Source organism: Girardinichthys multiradiatus, chromosome 4 (assembly GCF_021462225.1).
Source record: "Girardinichthys multiradiatus isolate DD_20200921_A chromosome 4, DD_fGirMul_XY1, whole genome shotgun sequence".
Lineage (NCBI taxonomy): Eukaryota > Metazoa > Chordata > Actinopteri > Cyprinodontiformes > Goodeidae > Girardinichthys > Girardinichthys multiradiatus.
The window spans coordinates 47,479,545-47,494,441 of NC_061797.1; the positions used below are offsets into that span (position 1 = coordinate 47,479,545).

Genomic DNA, 14,897 nt, shown 5'->3' on the forward strand with positions numbered 1-14,897 from the left:
GTCAGTTCTCATCATGTAATTATAAGCAGATGATGGTTGGCATGCTTTGCAAGGTGACAACACGTGCAAGGTGGAACATGAATATGCTTTTTTTTAGTACTAATTTCCTGATTACTTTTTGAATGATCAATAACACGTCAAAACTCCTGGATGACATTGTGTAACTAACCCCCGATCAAAGACTAAGGGGTATTTCTTAAAATGACGGTTTAGGTATATTTGAGCCTGTATCTTTAATTTTGTGTCTGTTTTTATTTTCTTTTGAAAATTCAGAATCAGAATCAGAATCAGAAAAGTTTTATTGCCAAGTACGTTTTTGGACATACAAGGAATTTGTTTTGGCGTAGTCGGTGCAATACAATACAAATTAAACAGTATAAACATATCTACAATATAATATAAATATATGTGCACAGTTTTAAGTGAGTGAGAGTAAATATAGAGCAGTATTGGATGCGAGAGCAGTACAACAGTGCAGATGATCATTGTGCAAGTATGGCAGGAGTCCATGCTGAGCGTTAATGTAACGCATAGAGTTGCAGGTTACAAGTGTCCTGTCCTGTCAGCAAAAAAAGGGGGGGGGGGGGGGGGGGGGGAAGGGAGAGTGTCAGGGTGGTTTCCGGGCTTTGTTAACAAGGCTGGTGGCATTAAAAAATAACTTTTCAAATGCATCATTAAAAGCCCAAAATTTCTGTAGTGTGACATTGACGCTGATGGTGCTTTATGTAAACTTCTGACAGGAGACTATATTATATATTTAGGTTTCTTTTTAGGCCCATTTCTGATTTATATGTATACATCAGATTATTTTCTGAGTGCAGTTGAGCAGTTAATAGCTGATTCGTAACTGGCCAGACTAAGAGTCAGCTCTATTAACCCTGAGGCCACGGAAAATGGTGACTGCTCCTTCCAGTTCAAGGGTCACTCTATGCCTCAAGCAATCACTTTAAAATACTTGGTATCTTTCTCATTAGCAATAGCAGAATAGAATGAGAAGCGGACAGATTGTGTCCTTCTCTGCAGCAATACATACCGAGAAATTTCTTGATTTACCAGTCTATGTTCTGAACTTCACCTACAATCATGAGATATAGATCATACCCAGAAGAACTATGTTCCAGATGCAAGAAGCTTATATGAGCTTACTCCATAGAGTCGCTGAACTAACCCTTTTCTTCTTCCCCCTCTTCCACACCTTCTGAGCTGGTATTTTTTATTCTGATTAATATTTTTACTTTTGGGAAATACTCTTAATTTTTACTGTATTACACAGCATGAAGGAAATAGTAACCAGAATGTTGAAGCAAGAAAACAATTTGTTGTTGCATTTGTAGTTGGAGTATGAATCTTTGGCCACAGAGTGGCATCCAATGCTCCACTTAAAGTTGAAAGCTCCCACTGGCATTGTGATGAAACATCTTATTCATAGAATTTGAACTCGGATTATATTGCTAAGCCGAAACCATGGATTGTCCTACATCCTTTTCAAAGAATGCAGTTTCTCTAGCTGAAAGCAGTGCGGTCAATTTCAAATACTGACAAGAAAGGCAATGGATAGTCTGTAAATAGACTCTAGTTAACATGTAAAAAAAATTTTTCTATTCAATTCAATCTATTTCAATTAGAAAAAACATCCAAGATTTTAACAATGTCTAAACTTTGCTGTTACTGTAAAATGTGTCCCAGCCCTTCAGGAATTTAGGATGTTTGCTCTGAAATTAAGCAGATTGTTGGGGACCTCAAGTTGTGACAAAATAGCCTGCAAACAGGCCCTTATGTTTACCTAAGAAAATGTTTTCCAGAATGCCTCTTTTTCAATTCAATTCAATTCAATTCAGTTTTATTTATATAGCGCCAATTCACAACACATGTCGTCTCAAGGTTCTTCACAACAGTCAGGTACATACATTCCAATTAATCCTAACCATTGAACAGTTCAGTCAGATTCAGTTATTTATTCAAATTGGATAAAAAGTTTTTCTATCTAAGGAAACCCAGCAGATTGCATCCAGTCAGTGACTTGCAGCATTCACTCCTCCTGGATGAGCATGTAGAGACAGTGGACAGTCACTGGTGTTGACTTTGCAGCAATCCCTCATACTGAGCATGCATGTAGCGACAGTGGAGAGGAAAAACTCCCTTTTAACAGGAAGAAACCTCCAGCAGAACCAGAACCAGGCTCAGTGTGAGCGGCCATCTGCCACAACCGACTGGGGGTTTGAGAGAACAGAGCAGAGAAGGAAAAAGAGCACAGAAGCACTGATCCAGGAGTACTTTCTATGAGAAGAAAAAGTAAATGTTAATGGATGTAGCTCCTTTAGTCGTTTCATCTAGAAAGAAAGAACAGATAAACTCTGAGCCAGTTTTCAAGGTTAGAGTCTGAAAGAGAGCACATATAATTAGTTACAGTAAAAGCTCAGTCAATTTCCATGTCTAGAAGAGAGAAAGGGTTAAACACTAAAAGACAGGGCCATGTGGATCATCGGTAGAGGGTGAGCATTAAGTTGTTGCCAGCAGAAGCTCGGACGATGCCCCTCTCCAGAAAGGTGTCACAGGTAGACACAGAGTCAGGCCAGGTGTAGCTTCTAGGAAGAGAAAAGAGAGAACAAAGTTAAAAGCTGAAATAACAGCAAATAATGCAAAATTGGAGAGTAGTGTGAGAATGTAGCGAAGAGGGTGAAAGTGGTCATTATGTCCTCCAGCAGCCTAAGCCTATAGCAGCATAACTACACAGATAGTTTCAGTTCAGATTATTTAGTTAAACGGTGCTTATTTACAACAATGCCTTTTTAAAAAGCTTACGACACAAAGAATAAGAGAGGTTTAATGGTGAAATTTAGCTCTACAATTACAATGAGCATCCTGACCCAAATTATTCTGTAGACCTCAGGCAGTCATCAGTCATTTTCTACTACTTCTTCCATAGTGGGTCGCGGGGAAGCTGGTGCCTATCTCCAGTAGTCTATGGGCAGGAGGCGGTGTACACCCTGGACAGGTCGCCAGTCCATCGCAGGGAAACACAGTCACACTACGCATTAAAAAAATGCAAAAAACACCAAAATGAAAACAAAAAGAGCGGCATATTAATAACATCCTTTTACTAAAAGGATATGATCTGCCTGGATTAGCTTGTTCTGCACTGGAACCACAGTTTATGTATTTCTACTTACTACAGAATGCTATAATGTAGATGACGAGCTATAAATCAAAGAAATACAGAATTGGAAATCCTTTTGCACTTCTTGGTTTCATTTACTGTAGCAGATGTCATGGTTTAAACTACATAAATATTTGTATTGATGTTTTCTTTTGTTGCTTTTCCTGTCCAGCTGCACATTGGAAACAAGCTTAGAAAAATGCTATAAAATGGACATTTATGTTTCTCCAATCAGCTATCATCGTAGCATTATTTCTTGCACAATATCATCACGAAAACTGACTGCAAAGGACTGATGTTGAATGGTCTTTTCAGTCATTTAAATGTCAAAGGTGGTCTTGAAGAGCAGTTAATGTGCTTTTATTTCATGGCCCAATAAATAAACTGGATGTTCCTAGAGAGTACTGCCAAGATGAGTAGGGACGATGATGCTGGCCCATTTGTGAATGACTGGGATGAAAAGGAGAGCAGAGCCTAGAACTGACACCAGGAGGAAGGCCCACAGAAACATTCGATCCAGGACCTGGGCAGCAAACTTCCAGTCTCGCACCACCTGCAGGAAAAAGGAAGCACAGATTATTCAAACTATTTCAATGACTAACCGAATAATCCACGAATAATCCAAATAATCCACGTTATTTTTCTTCATCAGCATTTTTTGATGTAAAAAGAGTGATTCAAACTCACCTCTCTGACCTGGTTTTCTTTAACCACATGCATGGTGATGTAGCGAATAGACTCCAAAGCTGCTTGGAGGTGGTGCTGGGTGTATAGAAGAGGGCTGAGCGCAGGGTTTGGGTTCTTCATCTTTCCCAGTCCTACATTTCTTCCCATTTCAGGCACTCTGGCTGCAGCGTAACGGTCCACATGGCTGCGCATGCATAGCAGCTTAGGCAGCCGATGCAGGAAAATCCTTCTCACCCATGGAGCCATGCCATGATGTGTAGAAGAAGAGCGGTGGTGGATGTTGATGGCAAAGACAGTGATGACAATTGAGAGTGTGACAAAGATCATGGTAAAGACCAAGTATTCCCCAATAAGAGGGATTGCCTTAGAAGAGGAAGGGATGATCTCTTCAATGACCAAGAGGAAGACTGTAAGTGACACCAGCACTGAGGTGCAGAGAGAGATCTTTTCGCCTCCATTTGAGGGCAAATAGAAGACCAGAATGGTGAGAAAGGACAGGCCAATGCAAGGGATGATGAGAAAGAGGGTGTAGAAAAGAGGCAGCCTGTGGATAATAAAGAAGTAGGTGATGGTGGGATAGGAACTGCTGCCATCGGTTCTCAGACCACGGCTGCCTGTTGCTTTCACTATCTCCCATTCTCCATTGTCAAAATAATCCTGCTTGTCCACATTTAAGTCTTCCAGAAGAATGTCCACCTAATAAAATACAACACAAAATTAGTAACTGGTCTTAGCTGCTAATGCACTTTGCACTTTCAAAGAAATATAGACTCACTTGTGAGCCATCATAGGTCCAAGAACCAAACTTCATTGAACAGTTCTGGAGGTCAAAAGGGAAGAAGGTGACATCAATGGTGCAGGCTGACTTGTAATTGGCTGGTGGATTCCATGAAATGGTTCCATCATACTTAACAACAGCCTTAGTGACAGTCCCCTCAAAACGTCCATCTGAACTGTCGAGACAAAATGCGCAGGTCTAAACTCAGAGACTATTTCACTGAAGTGATCAATACAACTTAAAATCACTATAGCCTTTAGTTGACCATCAGCACCCGTTACACGTCACATTTTTCTAAGACAATGAAAATCATAACTATCCCTGTATTTGAGGCAATTTCCTATATGTTAACCTCTCTAAGCTCCATTAATGTAGGAGCAGTGTTGATAACACTTTCAAAAACATATCTGATACACATGTCAGAACTACTAAGTACCACGCATTCAGTAAAACGTGACAAACCTGCAAGATTTCTAATAGATCTTATAGAGGGATTATGTCAGGGTGCCCAGTCTTGTTCTCGAGAGCAAGTTTCCTGCAACTTTTAGATGCATTCCAGCTCTAACGCACCTGAATCAAAAGGCTGAATTCCCTCATCAACATATTATTCAGCTCTGCTGATGCCTGGTAAAGAGAAATTCATTTAATGTGTGTGTGTTGGAGAAGGGATGAACCTAAAAGTTGCATTGGGCACCACTTATTATGTTGTATGGATATAAATATCAGACATACAGAAACACAACAGATTTGTTCCAAAACAGGACAACATATATCAAAAGAATTAAAGAACCAAACTGAAACTTGGTTTTTTGAGTTGACAAAAATCTATCATGCTAAAGCTGAATGTGGCCCCTTTTCATATGTTATTGTTTCTAGTACCTTGACAATAAGCATATGAAAGTATCTAGAGGACAATATATTATTTTTCTAATTATTCAAGATCCTTTCTATCTGAGCTGACATCATGCCTTGCAAAAGTATTCATATGCCTTTAATGTTTTTTTTTGTTTTGTCACAATATGGCCACAAACTTCAATGTATATTATTGTGATTTTATGTCACTAGCACAAAGTAGTGCAAAATGTTGAAGTGAAAGGGAATTTATATGTGGTTTTTAAATATGAATCTGAAAATGTGAGATTTGAAGTCACGTCTTTTGGTGTATGGTTGTACCAGTGCAACACATCTAGAGACAATTGTTACCCATTCTCCTTTCCAAAATAGTTCAAGCTCAGACATTGCTTGCGACTGATTCTCAATTGGATTTAGGTCTGAACTTTGACTGGGCCACTTTAACACCTGAATATGCTCTAATGTAAACTATTTTATGAACCTTTGTCCCAGTCTCAAGTTTTTATGTTCTGTTACAGGTTTTCTTCCAGGATTGGCCTGTATTTGGTTCTATGCATCTGCTTCTCTTCCCTGAAGAAAAGTATCCCCACACAATAATGCTGTTGTCACCATGATTCACAGTCACACATAGCATTTTGCATATAAGCCAAAGAGTTCTGTTTTGATCTCATCCGACCAAAGCACCTTCTTTCATATGTTTGCTGTGACCTTTTTAGATTGTGGCAAACTGCAAATGGAACATTGTCCTTTCGATAGGTTATTCCACCTGAGCTCCTGCATCTGTGGTCCTCCTTCAAAGTTATTATGGGCCTCTTGGCTGCTTCTCTGATGAATACTCCCCTTAACTGGCATGTCGTGGTAGGACTGTTGTTTCTGTTTTCTGATAATGGATTAAACACCGTCCGGTGAGATGTTCAAAGTTTGGAATATTGTTTTAAACCTTAGCCCTGCTTTATATATCTCTACAACTATAAGCCTGTTTGGTGTGGTCCTTGGTGTTAATAATACTAGTTTTTTTTCTTGGGTCCTCAGACAAACCTCTGAGGCCTTCACAGAACAACTGCTGCAGTGGATTTTATTTAAGGGTATCACAGTGATGAGGGTTCAATACAAATTCACACCACATATTTCAGATTTAAATGAATAAAAAACATTAAAAACATTTTCCTTTGCACTCCACAATCGTGCATTGCTTTGCGTTGATCCATCACAAAAAATCTCAACAAAATAATTGTGAAAAAATGTATGGGGTATAATTAATCCTGTATGATTAAAGTATTACCTCCAAACTAATAATATCATAGAGCAGTTGGAAACATCACACATATCCCACTGTGTCACATACTTGTCATAAAGCACAACATCAGGAAGCCAGATACGGTCTGAAGGAACGCGGATGGTTGTGATGCCCAGAAAGTCCTCCGGGCTCCATCTTAGTTTCATATCAACCCATTCCTACACAAGAGATGAAAAATAATTACAGTGTAACATTTGGGTACATTTCCCCTTTCAACAACTCACCTTGGGAGGCAAACCTATTTGGTTTTATTTCTGCATGCCATGATATTGACCCTGACACAAACAGTTAAAGTAAGCCAACTAAAAACAGCTTTAGATTCAGGACATAACCATTTTGAGAATATAGCTCCTCACATAGGCCCCTGCCCTTTACTTTCCCTTTTTGTCATGATGTTATTTATCACTGTGACAGGATGTATCCGAGCTAAAAGAAAGAGCTGGGTTTAATAATTGATAAGACCCAACACTGGGTCCATATATACAGCTGACAGGAGAAGACAAGGGGATGGAGTGACCATGTAGAAGCAGATGTGTAGGAACAGGGTGAAATTGTCTCAAATAGATGAGAACTGTCAGTGAAATGCCACCAGGCCTGATTAAAAAAGCCCCACAAAAGGACAGAGTGCTTCTGCTTACCTAGTTGGCCAGAGAGTACTTTCACATAGAAACTGGCCATGAGCACAAAGACTTATCTGCATGCTAACATATGAAGCAATGAAATCAGTTATTCATGTATGTATTACTTGCCTGTTTCATCCAAACATTAGTTGTCATTAACTGGTTTTTTTCATCCTAGGATGAGAAATCAAAAAGGTATTTATCAAAACTCAAACCTTCAGAACTATTTTGCAAAGGATTTGAAGGAAGCTTTTAACCTCACCACATCAACCAGCTGGGAGATAGCCAACCCAAACTTCACACGTATGGTCTGGTTTAGGTACTCCACTGGACGGACCCATTTCTGGTAGTTTCTGAAGAGATATTTAAACAGTTTGTCCTCTGCCTTTGCATAGGAGGAGATATTTGGAACCCCTGAGATGTGAGAAAAGACAGAAAAAGCTTAAAGGTTCAACATGCAATTCAACATTATCCTGGGCTCACTTTGATGTTTCTAATGTAGTTACTAATCTTACTAACTTCCAATCTCCATCCTTCTTTTACGACAGTGAATTTCAGTTATTCCTGACTGCTGCACTATGATGCATCAGTGATTTGAAATGATTAATGATTAAGAGTATTTGTGTTTCAAAATAATAAATTTGCCTGCATAATGTTAGTAGCATAAACCAAGCAGAGTCGTCCACCAAGCCGTGATTCCTTTTGTGCAGTCTTACGAAGCTCCATGTTTGCAGTTTTATTACAGATCAGCCTCTCCATTAGGTTCAGACATTTGACCTGCTAGTTTTTGTTTAATCCAATTTGGACTGATTGATTTATCGTGGAAATAATGTGTCAGTCAGTCATTTTCTACTGCTTATTCCATAGTGGGTCATGGGGGGGCTGGTGCCTATCTCCAGCAGTCTATGGGCAAGAGGTGGGGTACACCCTGGACAGGTCACCAGTCCATCACAGGGCAACACACAAACAACCATGCACACACTCATTCATACACCTAAGGGCAATTTAGAGTTACCAATTAACCTAACAGGCATGTCTTTGGACTGTGGGAGGAAGCCGGAGTACCCGATGAGAACCCACATATGCACAGGGAGAACATGCAAACTCCATGCAGAAAGAGCCCCAGCCAGGAATTGAACCTAGGACCTTCTTGTTGCAAGGCAACAGTGCTACCAACTGCGCCACCATGCATTTCTGGTAAATAATCTATTTACCAGAAATTACCAGAAATTGTGGATAGGTAGACCTGTCTCTTGTACATTCGAGCATCTCGGCATACAACCCCTGTTGGTTCTTCCAGTGACTGCTGCTTCATTTTGTAGCTCCTGGTTTCTGCTCAGTTTTTTATTTGTTCCTGCTTTATTTTCCCTTTTGGATTTTGGACACTGGACTTTGTTTTGTGAGTCTCTGCTTTATTTAATACATATCTTTCTTTTGTACTTACGCCTTCCTTGCCTTCATTTGGATATTCACCAACCCATCACCATGACAGCGCATACAAGGATTCATTGCCCATACATGTTTGACATTTTGTCACAACTACAAACTTCAGTGCTTTTCATTGGGATTCTAGATAATAGAGGAAAACAAAGCAGCAAATAAATGTGAAGGGGAAGATGAGTTATGCATTATTTGCAGAAATGATTTACAAGGAGAGTGCAGCGTGCATACTGTATGTATTTAGCACCAGAACCATCCAAAACAGGCTATTAAAAACAGCATAAATCAGAGAAGCAGTCTACAGATCCACTCTAAAAGAGCTTCAAAGATCCGTACCTCAGCTGAGAGGATAGCTGTGCACTCCCTAAATCTGGGCTTTATGTAAGAGTGGCACGAAGAATGCCATTGTTAATAGAAAGCTGTTTTTAGTTAATCACAAAGCATGTAGAGAGCAAACATTGTACAAAAAGGTGCTCTGGTCAGATGTGATCGAAATTGAGCTCTTTGGCCTACATAGAAACTTCCATGTGTGGTGGGGAGTAATACCACTAATATGAACATGAACATTCAGTGTGTAACTTGGTGGAGGCAGCATCATGCTGTGGGGATGCTCTGTACGAAATACAAGGGAATCCTGGAGCAGATTTTTCTCTAGGAGGTGGCTCCTAAAGACCTGTGACTTAGACAGATGTTTACTTTGCAGCGGGGCAACTATAACATACAGTCAGAGCTCCAATAGAATGGCTTAGATAGAAGCATTTTCATGTGTTCAATGGCCCACTCAAAGTCCAGACCTACATCCAATTCAGAATTTCTGCCAAGATTTGAAAACTGATGTTCACCGATGATCTCCATCCAGTCAGACTTAGTTTGGTTTACCCCTTCTAATAAAAGAAAGGGTAAATATTTTCGTCTATAGATGTGCAACACTTGTAGAGACAAACCCTAATCTCTGCAGCTGTAACTACAGCCAAAGGTGGTTCTGCAGAAAGCTGACTCAGGAAGGTGGAAAACTGCACCTTTCCAAATTCAGTATCCTCACAATTATGCACTATAAGTTGTTCTATCACCTATAATCTAAATAAAATACATTAGAGTTTATGGTTGTAGGGTGACAAAATCTGATAAAATGGGGGTTATTAATACTTCTGCAAAATCCCAGTAGCTGAAAATCCCCCACAATATACAGGTGTGTGTCATTCTGTCACTGTTTGTGGACCACCTGCAACAAGACAAGGCCACCTGCAACATGCATGTGCCATCCCATGGGATAGCCTGTTGCCTTTTTTCCGAAATGTAGCAGTGTGTAGCCAGAGGTATATTTATGCTGTCATAGAAAGAGAGAACTAATAAAAAAATCTGTGAAGTTTAATCTGTCGGAACTATACTGACATCTGTTGCAAAGTAAAATGAATATTTAATGTTACCCCATGCATTTCGATAAATAATGTTTGGCTGCTTCAGGGTGAAGCATTATTAAACAAGAAAAGATATATTTTTAATTGGTATATCATATATAATATGATGACTGGCTCATAAGATCTTCAGTGATAGTAATCTTTGCTAAAGGCAAGATTTACAAAACAATACCAAACAGAAGAGATTATTGGATGGAAATTAAACATTTAAACACTTTCCTGACAGCTTGTATTGTGTTTACTCCTTCAGCTTGATCCAGTGAGGTTGCCCGTTGTTTACATCTCTGTTTAGAACAGCTTTAAGCTGCCTTTTTACTTTTGTAATACATATTTAATCTTCAAAAAAGTTTTTTGTCAAATTGTCATCATGTATTCCTTTAGAATTATTAGACCAGGCAAGTTTATTTATAACTTATTTCAGTAGCAAGACAATTCAAAGTGCTGTACATGAAAAAAAAGAAAAAGAGACATAATAGGAAAAGTACATTGCCGTGGCAATTAAATAATTAAAGAGAATAAAAAATGTATAATTAAAAAGATGATGATAAAAAAATTTATTAAATAAATAAATAATGATAAAATGATTGATAAGAAAATGAAAGGAAAGTTGGACTGAAAACTTAACTAATAATGTTTAGATGGCATAGTCAAAGGTCACTCTAAACAAAGATTTGAATTTTGATTTAAAACAACTTAGGGTTTTGGCACTTTTACAGTTTTCTGGCCTGTAGTTCTGTAGTAGCAGCTTGTCCAAGTTGCTCTTTCTCAATAGAGGTTTGATAATTGCTGTTTTTGGGGCCTCTGGGAAAACGCCTGACAAAAGAGATGTGTTTATTATTTGAGTTTAGATAATGCTTTATTTATGTATCTATTTTTCAATTATTTGCAACATTAATTACTTTTAGCTAAATCAATCAAACTCGCAAATCTCACAAATATCTGTCAAGTTACGTTTATGAATCATTTACTTATCACATATAGAAACAATTTTCATGACTCTACAATCTTATTAATATGTGGAGTTAAAAGTTATTTCATGTTATTTTAATGTTTTACTTCTGTCTGTTTCATCCACATGGGCTAAATCTTACCAGTGACTCAATCCTGGGTGAATGATTCAGCCTAATTTAAATGATGGGAGACTCTGCTAAATCATCTACAGATAGAGGATAAACTCATAGAAAAACATCACATGGATTTCTCCTTTTTGTGTCATAATCAGGCATTTACAGTAAATATGTTATATGTTTTACTCATTAAAAAACACAAAATAAGCCCTTTTTTCCTTTAGAACATTTTTAATAAGAGCTTTGTCGTCCATACAATACTCACGAAGAGAGTGGCACAGGTGGTACCAGCACAGCGATGGAAGCAGCATCAGCAGCACTACATGGGAAGTGGCTGCCCCTCCTGCTCTTAGCATCATATCAAAGTTGAAGTCACGCAGCTGGTCTCTTTGGCATCCCAGAACTGTCAAATAGTAATAAAATAAAAAAATTGCGTACACTAAGAAATCGTCTGTATTTGTCGGCAATAACCTTAATTTCCCAAGCTTGCATGCATCTTCTATTGCCCATTGCACTGATAACACACTTTTAATACAGGTATAACACCCTGCATAAATCGAAAATGCCCTCCACCTTCCCCTTGCAAACATGAACCACTCAAAGGAAAAACAATGCAGTACACACTGCAGCATGTAAAGCACTGTGTGCTTTACAGGCTGTATGCCTACCTGCTCTGACTCTTTCTCCTTAACACAGAATCCAGTGTGATGGTAGATGAAAGGTGGAGGTAGTCCTGACAACAGCAAATGTGCTGCATCGCTCTCCTCCATCCCAAGCAGGTTCTTTTTCTCGCCTTCCGCAGGCGCTGCTGCACTCCCGGCTGCATACAGTTGTGCACAAGCAATGCATCCTCATCTCCTCTTACCCCTCCTCTTCATCCTTCTCCCTCCTCAGAGTCCTTCCCAGCCCCTCCACCACAACATCTCTCCTCCTGTGCTCTGAGAAATTCAGCCACTCATCACAGGCAGTAATAGCTGTCCTCTGAATTCAGCCGACCTGCTGCTGCCTAAACCAGAGCAGCAAATGGCGAGCTCTGCTTCTCATTTCCATAACTGTGTTTCCCATGATCCGCATCTGCACAGATGTGAATATGGCAAGAATTAATAAATGGAAGAAAATTGACATATTCTGTATGTTTGATAAAAAATCTGAGGGAGGTGGAAGAACCACCCTTTTGCAACATGATTAAAGCTTATTACAGATACTTATAATGTTCCAACTCTATGGGGAGTAAAGGTGACAGGAGACATCATTGTCATGTAACTGCCAAGCAAGAGCAAGGAATGCACCTGAATTAAATTGATATGCATCTACAGCACATTATGACTAATTGTGGTCTAGCCTATTTTTTGTGTGTGAAACTTCAGGGAAATCTTCCTTTTAAGTGCATTGCAAAGAACTGGAGTAAGGTTGACAAGTGTATTTATTTATGTAATTCAGATCAAACTGTGAAACTTATACTGTATTTAATATAAACTATAAATATTTAATATAAACTATAAATATATCCCCGATATTACATATCGGGGATATATTTCAAGCAGTTGTTATGTTCATTTTGATGAATATAGTTTACAGCTAAAGAAAACCACCAACTTATGTTTTCCAGAAATTTAGACATTCTAGAAATTTTCTGTTACGGCTCATACAATCAGGTGGAAAACTGCTGACTTAATAGTTGTTCATCAGACTGTCACTAAAATGTCATTGGTAAAGACATTGACTGCCCACTGTATCCAGGCATGTGAAAGAAAAGATGAGTGAAAAGAAGAAATGTGGTGGAAAAAAAACTGCAGTTGGAGTCAGTGCCTTAAAAGCTTCCACACACAGACGTTTCCATGACATGGATGGGCTACAACTGTCACATTCCTTATGTTAAGTCACTCCTGAACCAGGAACAACCCTAACCTGGGCGAAGTAGGAAAAGGACAGGGCTGTTGTTTAACAGTCAAGAGTTCTCTTTTCAGATGAAAGTACATTTTCTATCCTATTTGGAAATGAAGGTCCTAGAGTGTGGTGGAATAGTGGCACATAATCCAGGCTACTTGAGTTCCAGAATGACGTTTCCACTGTTGGTGATGAGTAGGGAAGGGATGACATCTACTGATGTTGGTCCACTGTGTTTTCTGAAATCCAGGCAACGCATCAATCTTTTAGGAAATTTTAGTGCACTTCATGCTTCCTTCTGCTGACATTTTTTCTGGAGATGTCGATTTCATTTTCCAGCAGGACTTGGCACCTGCCATAAGTACCAATACCTGATGTAACGACCATCTGATACGTTACTGACAAGCAAATTAGCTTAACCTAAACACCATGAGGAATGTATGGGTTCTTGTCAAGAGGAAGATGAGAGACACCAGACCTAGCAATGCAGCTGGCCAGTTTAAAGTAACCTGGGTTTCCTTAACAGCACATGAGTGCCAAGATAATTGCCCCTGCCATGCTACATTAATAGAGTAATTCAAGCAAAAGGAACCCAGACTAAGCATAGAGTGCACTGACAAATAGATTACTGTTCAATTGTCTTTCTAGTAGGCAAAATCTACTACATTTAGCAGTATATGAATTGGCTTTAAAACAGTGAAGATAGAGCATACTTTTGTCAAGCAACAAATGGGCTGTCGTTTAACAGAAATGCTGTATTAACAGTTTAGCTTCCAAAGTAAATGTCCTGATTACTTTGTACGAGATAACTACTCCAAAATGCGTGCACATCACAGATGACAAAAAAGCTTCATAGTTGCAAAAAAAAACTAAATCTGTTAAATGTTTTGTTTTAACGGGAAAGTGCATTAGCTCCAAAATGCATTTAAGTCTGTTCGTACACTGGAATATATTTTTTGAAAAGAGTTTAAAATTATTAGGTTGTTTTTTTTTTTTTTCAAGCAACACTTAATAAATATCACCATTGACTTATCTATTAGCCCTTCAATGGACTGGCGACCTGTCCAAGGTGTACCCTGCCTCTCGCCCATAGACTGCTGGAGATAGGTACCAGCTTCCCCGCGAGCCACTGTGGAAGAAGCGGTAGAAAATGACTGACTGACTATTCTATTAGTTTTATTAAATTAAAAAGATTGCCACCACCCCAGTTCACAATGGTCTGTTTTAAAGTGTTTCAACATTAGAAATTCATTAAAAAGTCTAAACATTGTCTTAATCTAGACCTACTTGGAAAGTAGCAAATATTAAGCATTATAAATTTGACTTAAAAATCTTTTGACATGGTGACATATCTTCTTAGTGCTCCTCACCTGTAATCCTGACCATTGTGGGTGCTTCAATGCAATGATACTGGACTTCCACGTTTACCTTACTAACAATATGTTTTAAAAAGCAATGCTGCATTAGATAGTCTAACAATTAAACAAGTAGGTTTGATCAGCTATTAACAAGAACTGTGCTGATGTTTGTTAGAGAACTCAGATTTTATGATCCTATAGCAGTTTAATAATTACATGTCGAACTGATTGCTGCTTTTTGTTTTTCATTTAATGAGACCAATATAAGTTCCCTATATAACATTGTTAAGGATGGCATTTATGAAGTGTTGAAAAAGAATTGCAACATTTGCTAAT

General features: G+C 38.7%; 1 protein-coding gene across 1 annotated transcript; it reads right to left on the reverse strand.

Annotated features, from left to right (window-relative positions):
* Positions 1–2,808: 2,808 nt before the first annotated feature.
* chrna5 (cholinergic receptor, nicotinic, alpha 5) lies at positions 2,809–12,326 on the reverse strand. The gene is made up of 8 exons (XM_047364191.1): positions 11,985–12,326; positions 11,582–11,719; positions 7,654–7,805; positions 7,521–7,565; positions 6,820–6,929; positions 4,620–4,797; positions 3,845–4,540; positions 2,809–3,710 (listed from the first exon to the last, which is right to left on the reverse strand). Exons 2-8 carry the CDS (start codon positions 11,673–11,675, stop codon positions 3,552–3,554), a joined length of 1,434 nt encoding a protein of 477 aa, XP_047220147.1. The 5' UTR covers positions 11,676–11,719; positions 11,985–12,326; the 3' UTR covers positions 2,809–3,551.
* Positions 12,327–14,897: the final 2,571 nt, after the last annotated feature.

What these genes read in the sequence shown, in the direction of transcription:
- chrna5 (XM_047364191.1), bottom strand. Translation starts at nt 11,675, where the DNA reads ATGATGCTAAGAGCAGGAGGGGCAGCCACTTCCCATGTAGTGCTGCTG. An exon ending in CCACCTGTGCCACTCTCTTC is followed by an intron (nt 7,806 to 11,581) that starts GTGAGTATTGTA and finishes CTCACATCTCAG; the next exon opens with GGGTTCCAAATATCTCCTCC. An exon ending in GGACCTATGATGGCTCACAA is followed by an intron (nt 4,541 to 4,619) that starts GTGAGTCTATAT and finishes GTATTTTATTAG; the next exon opens with GTGGACATTCTTCTGGAAGA.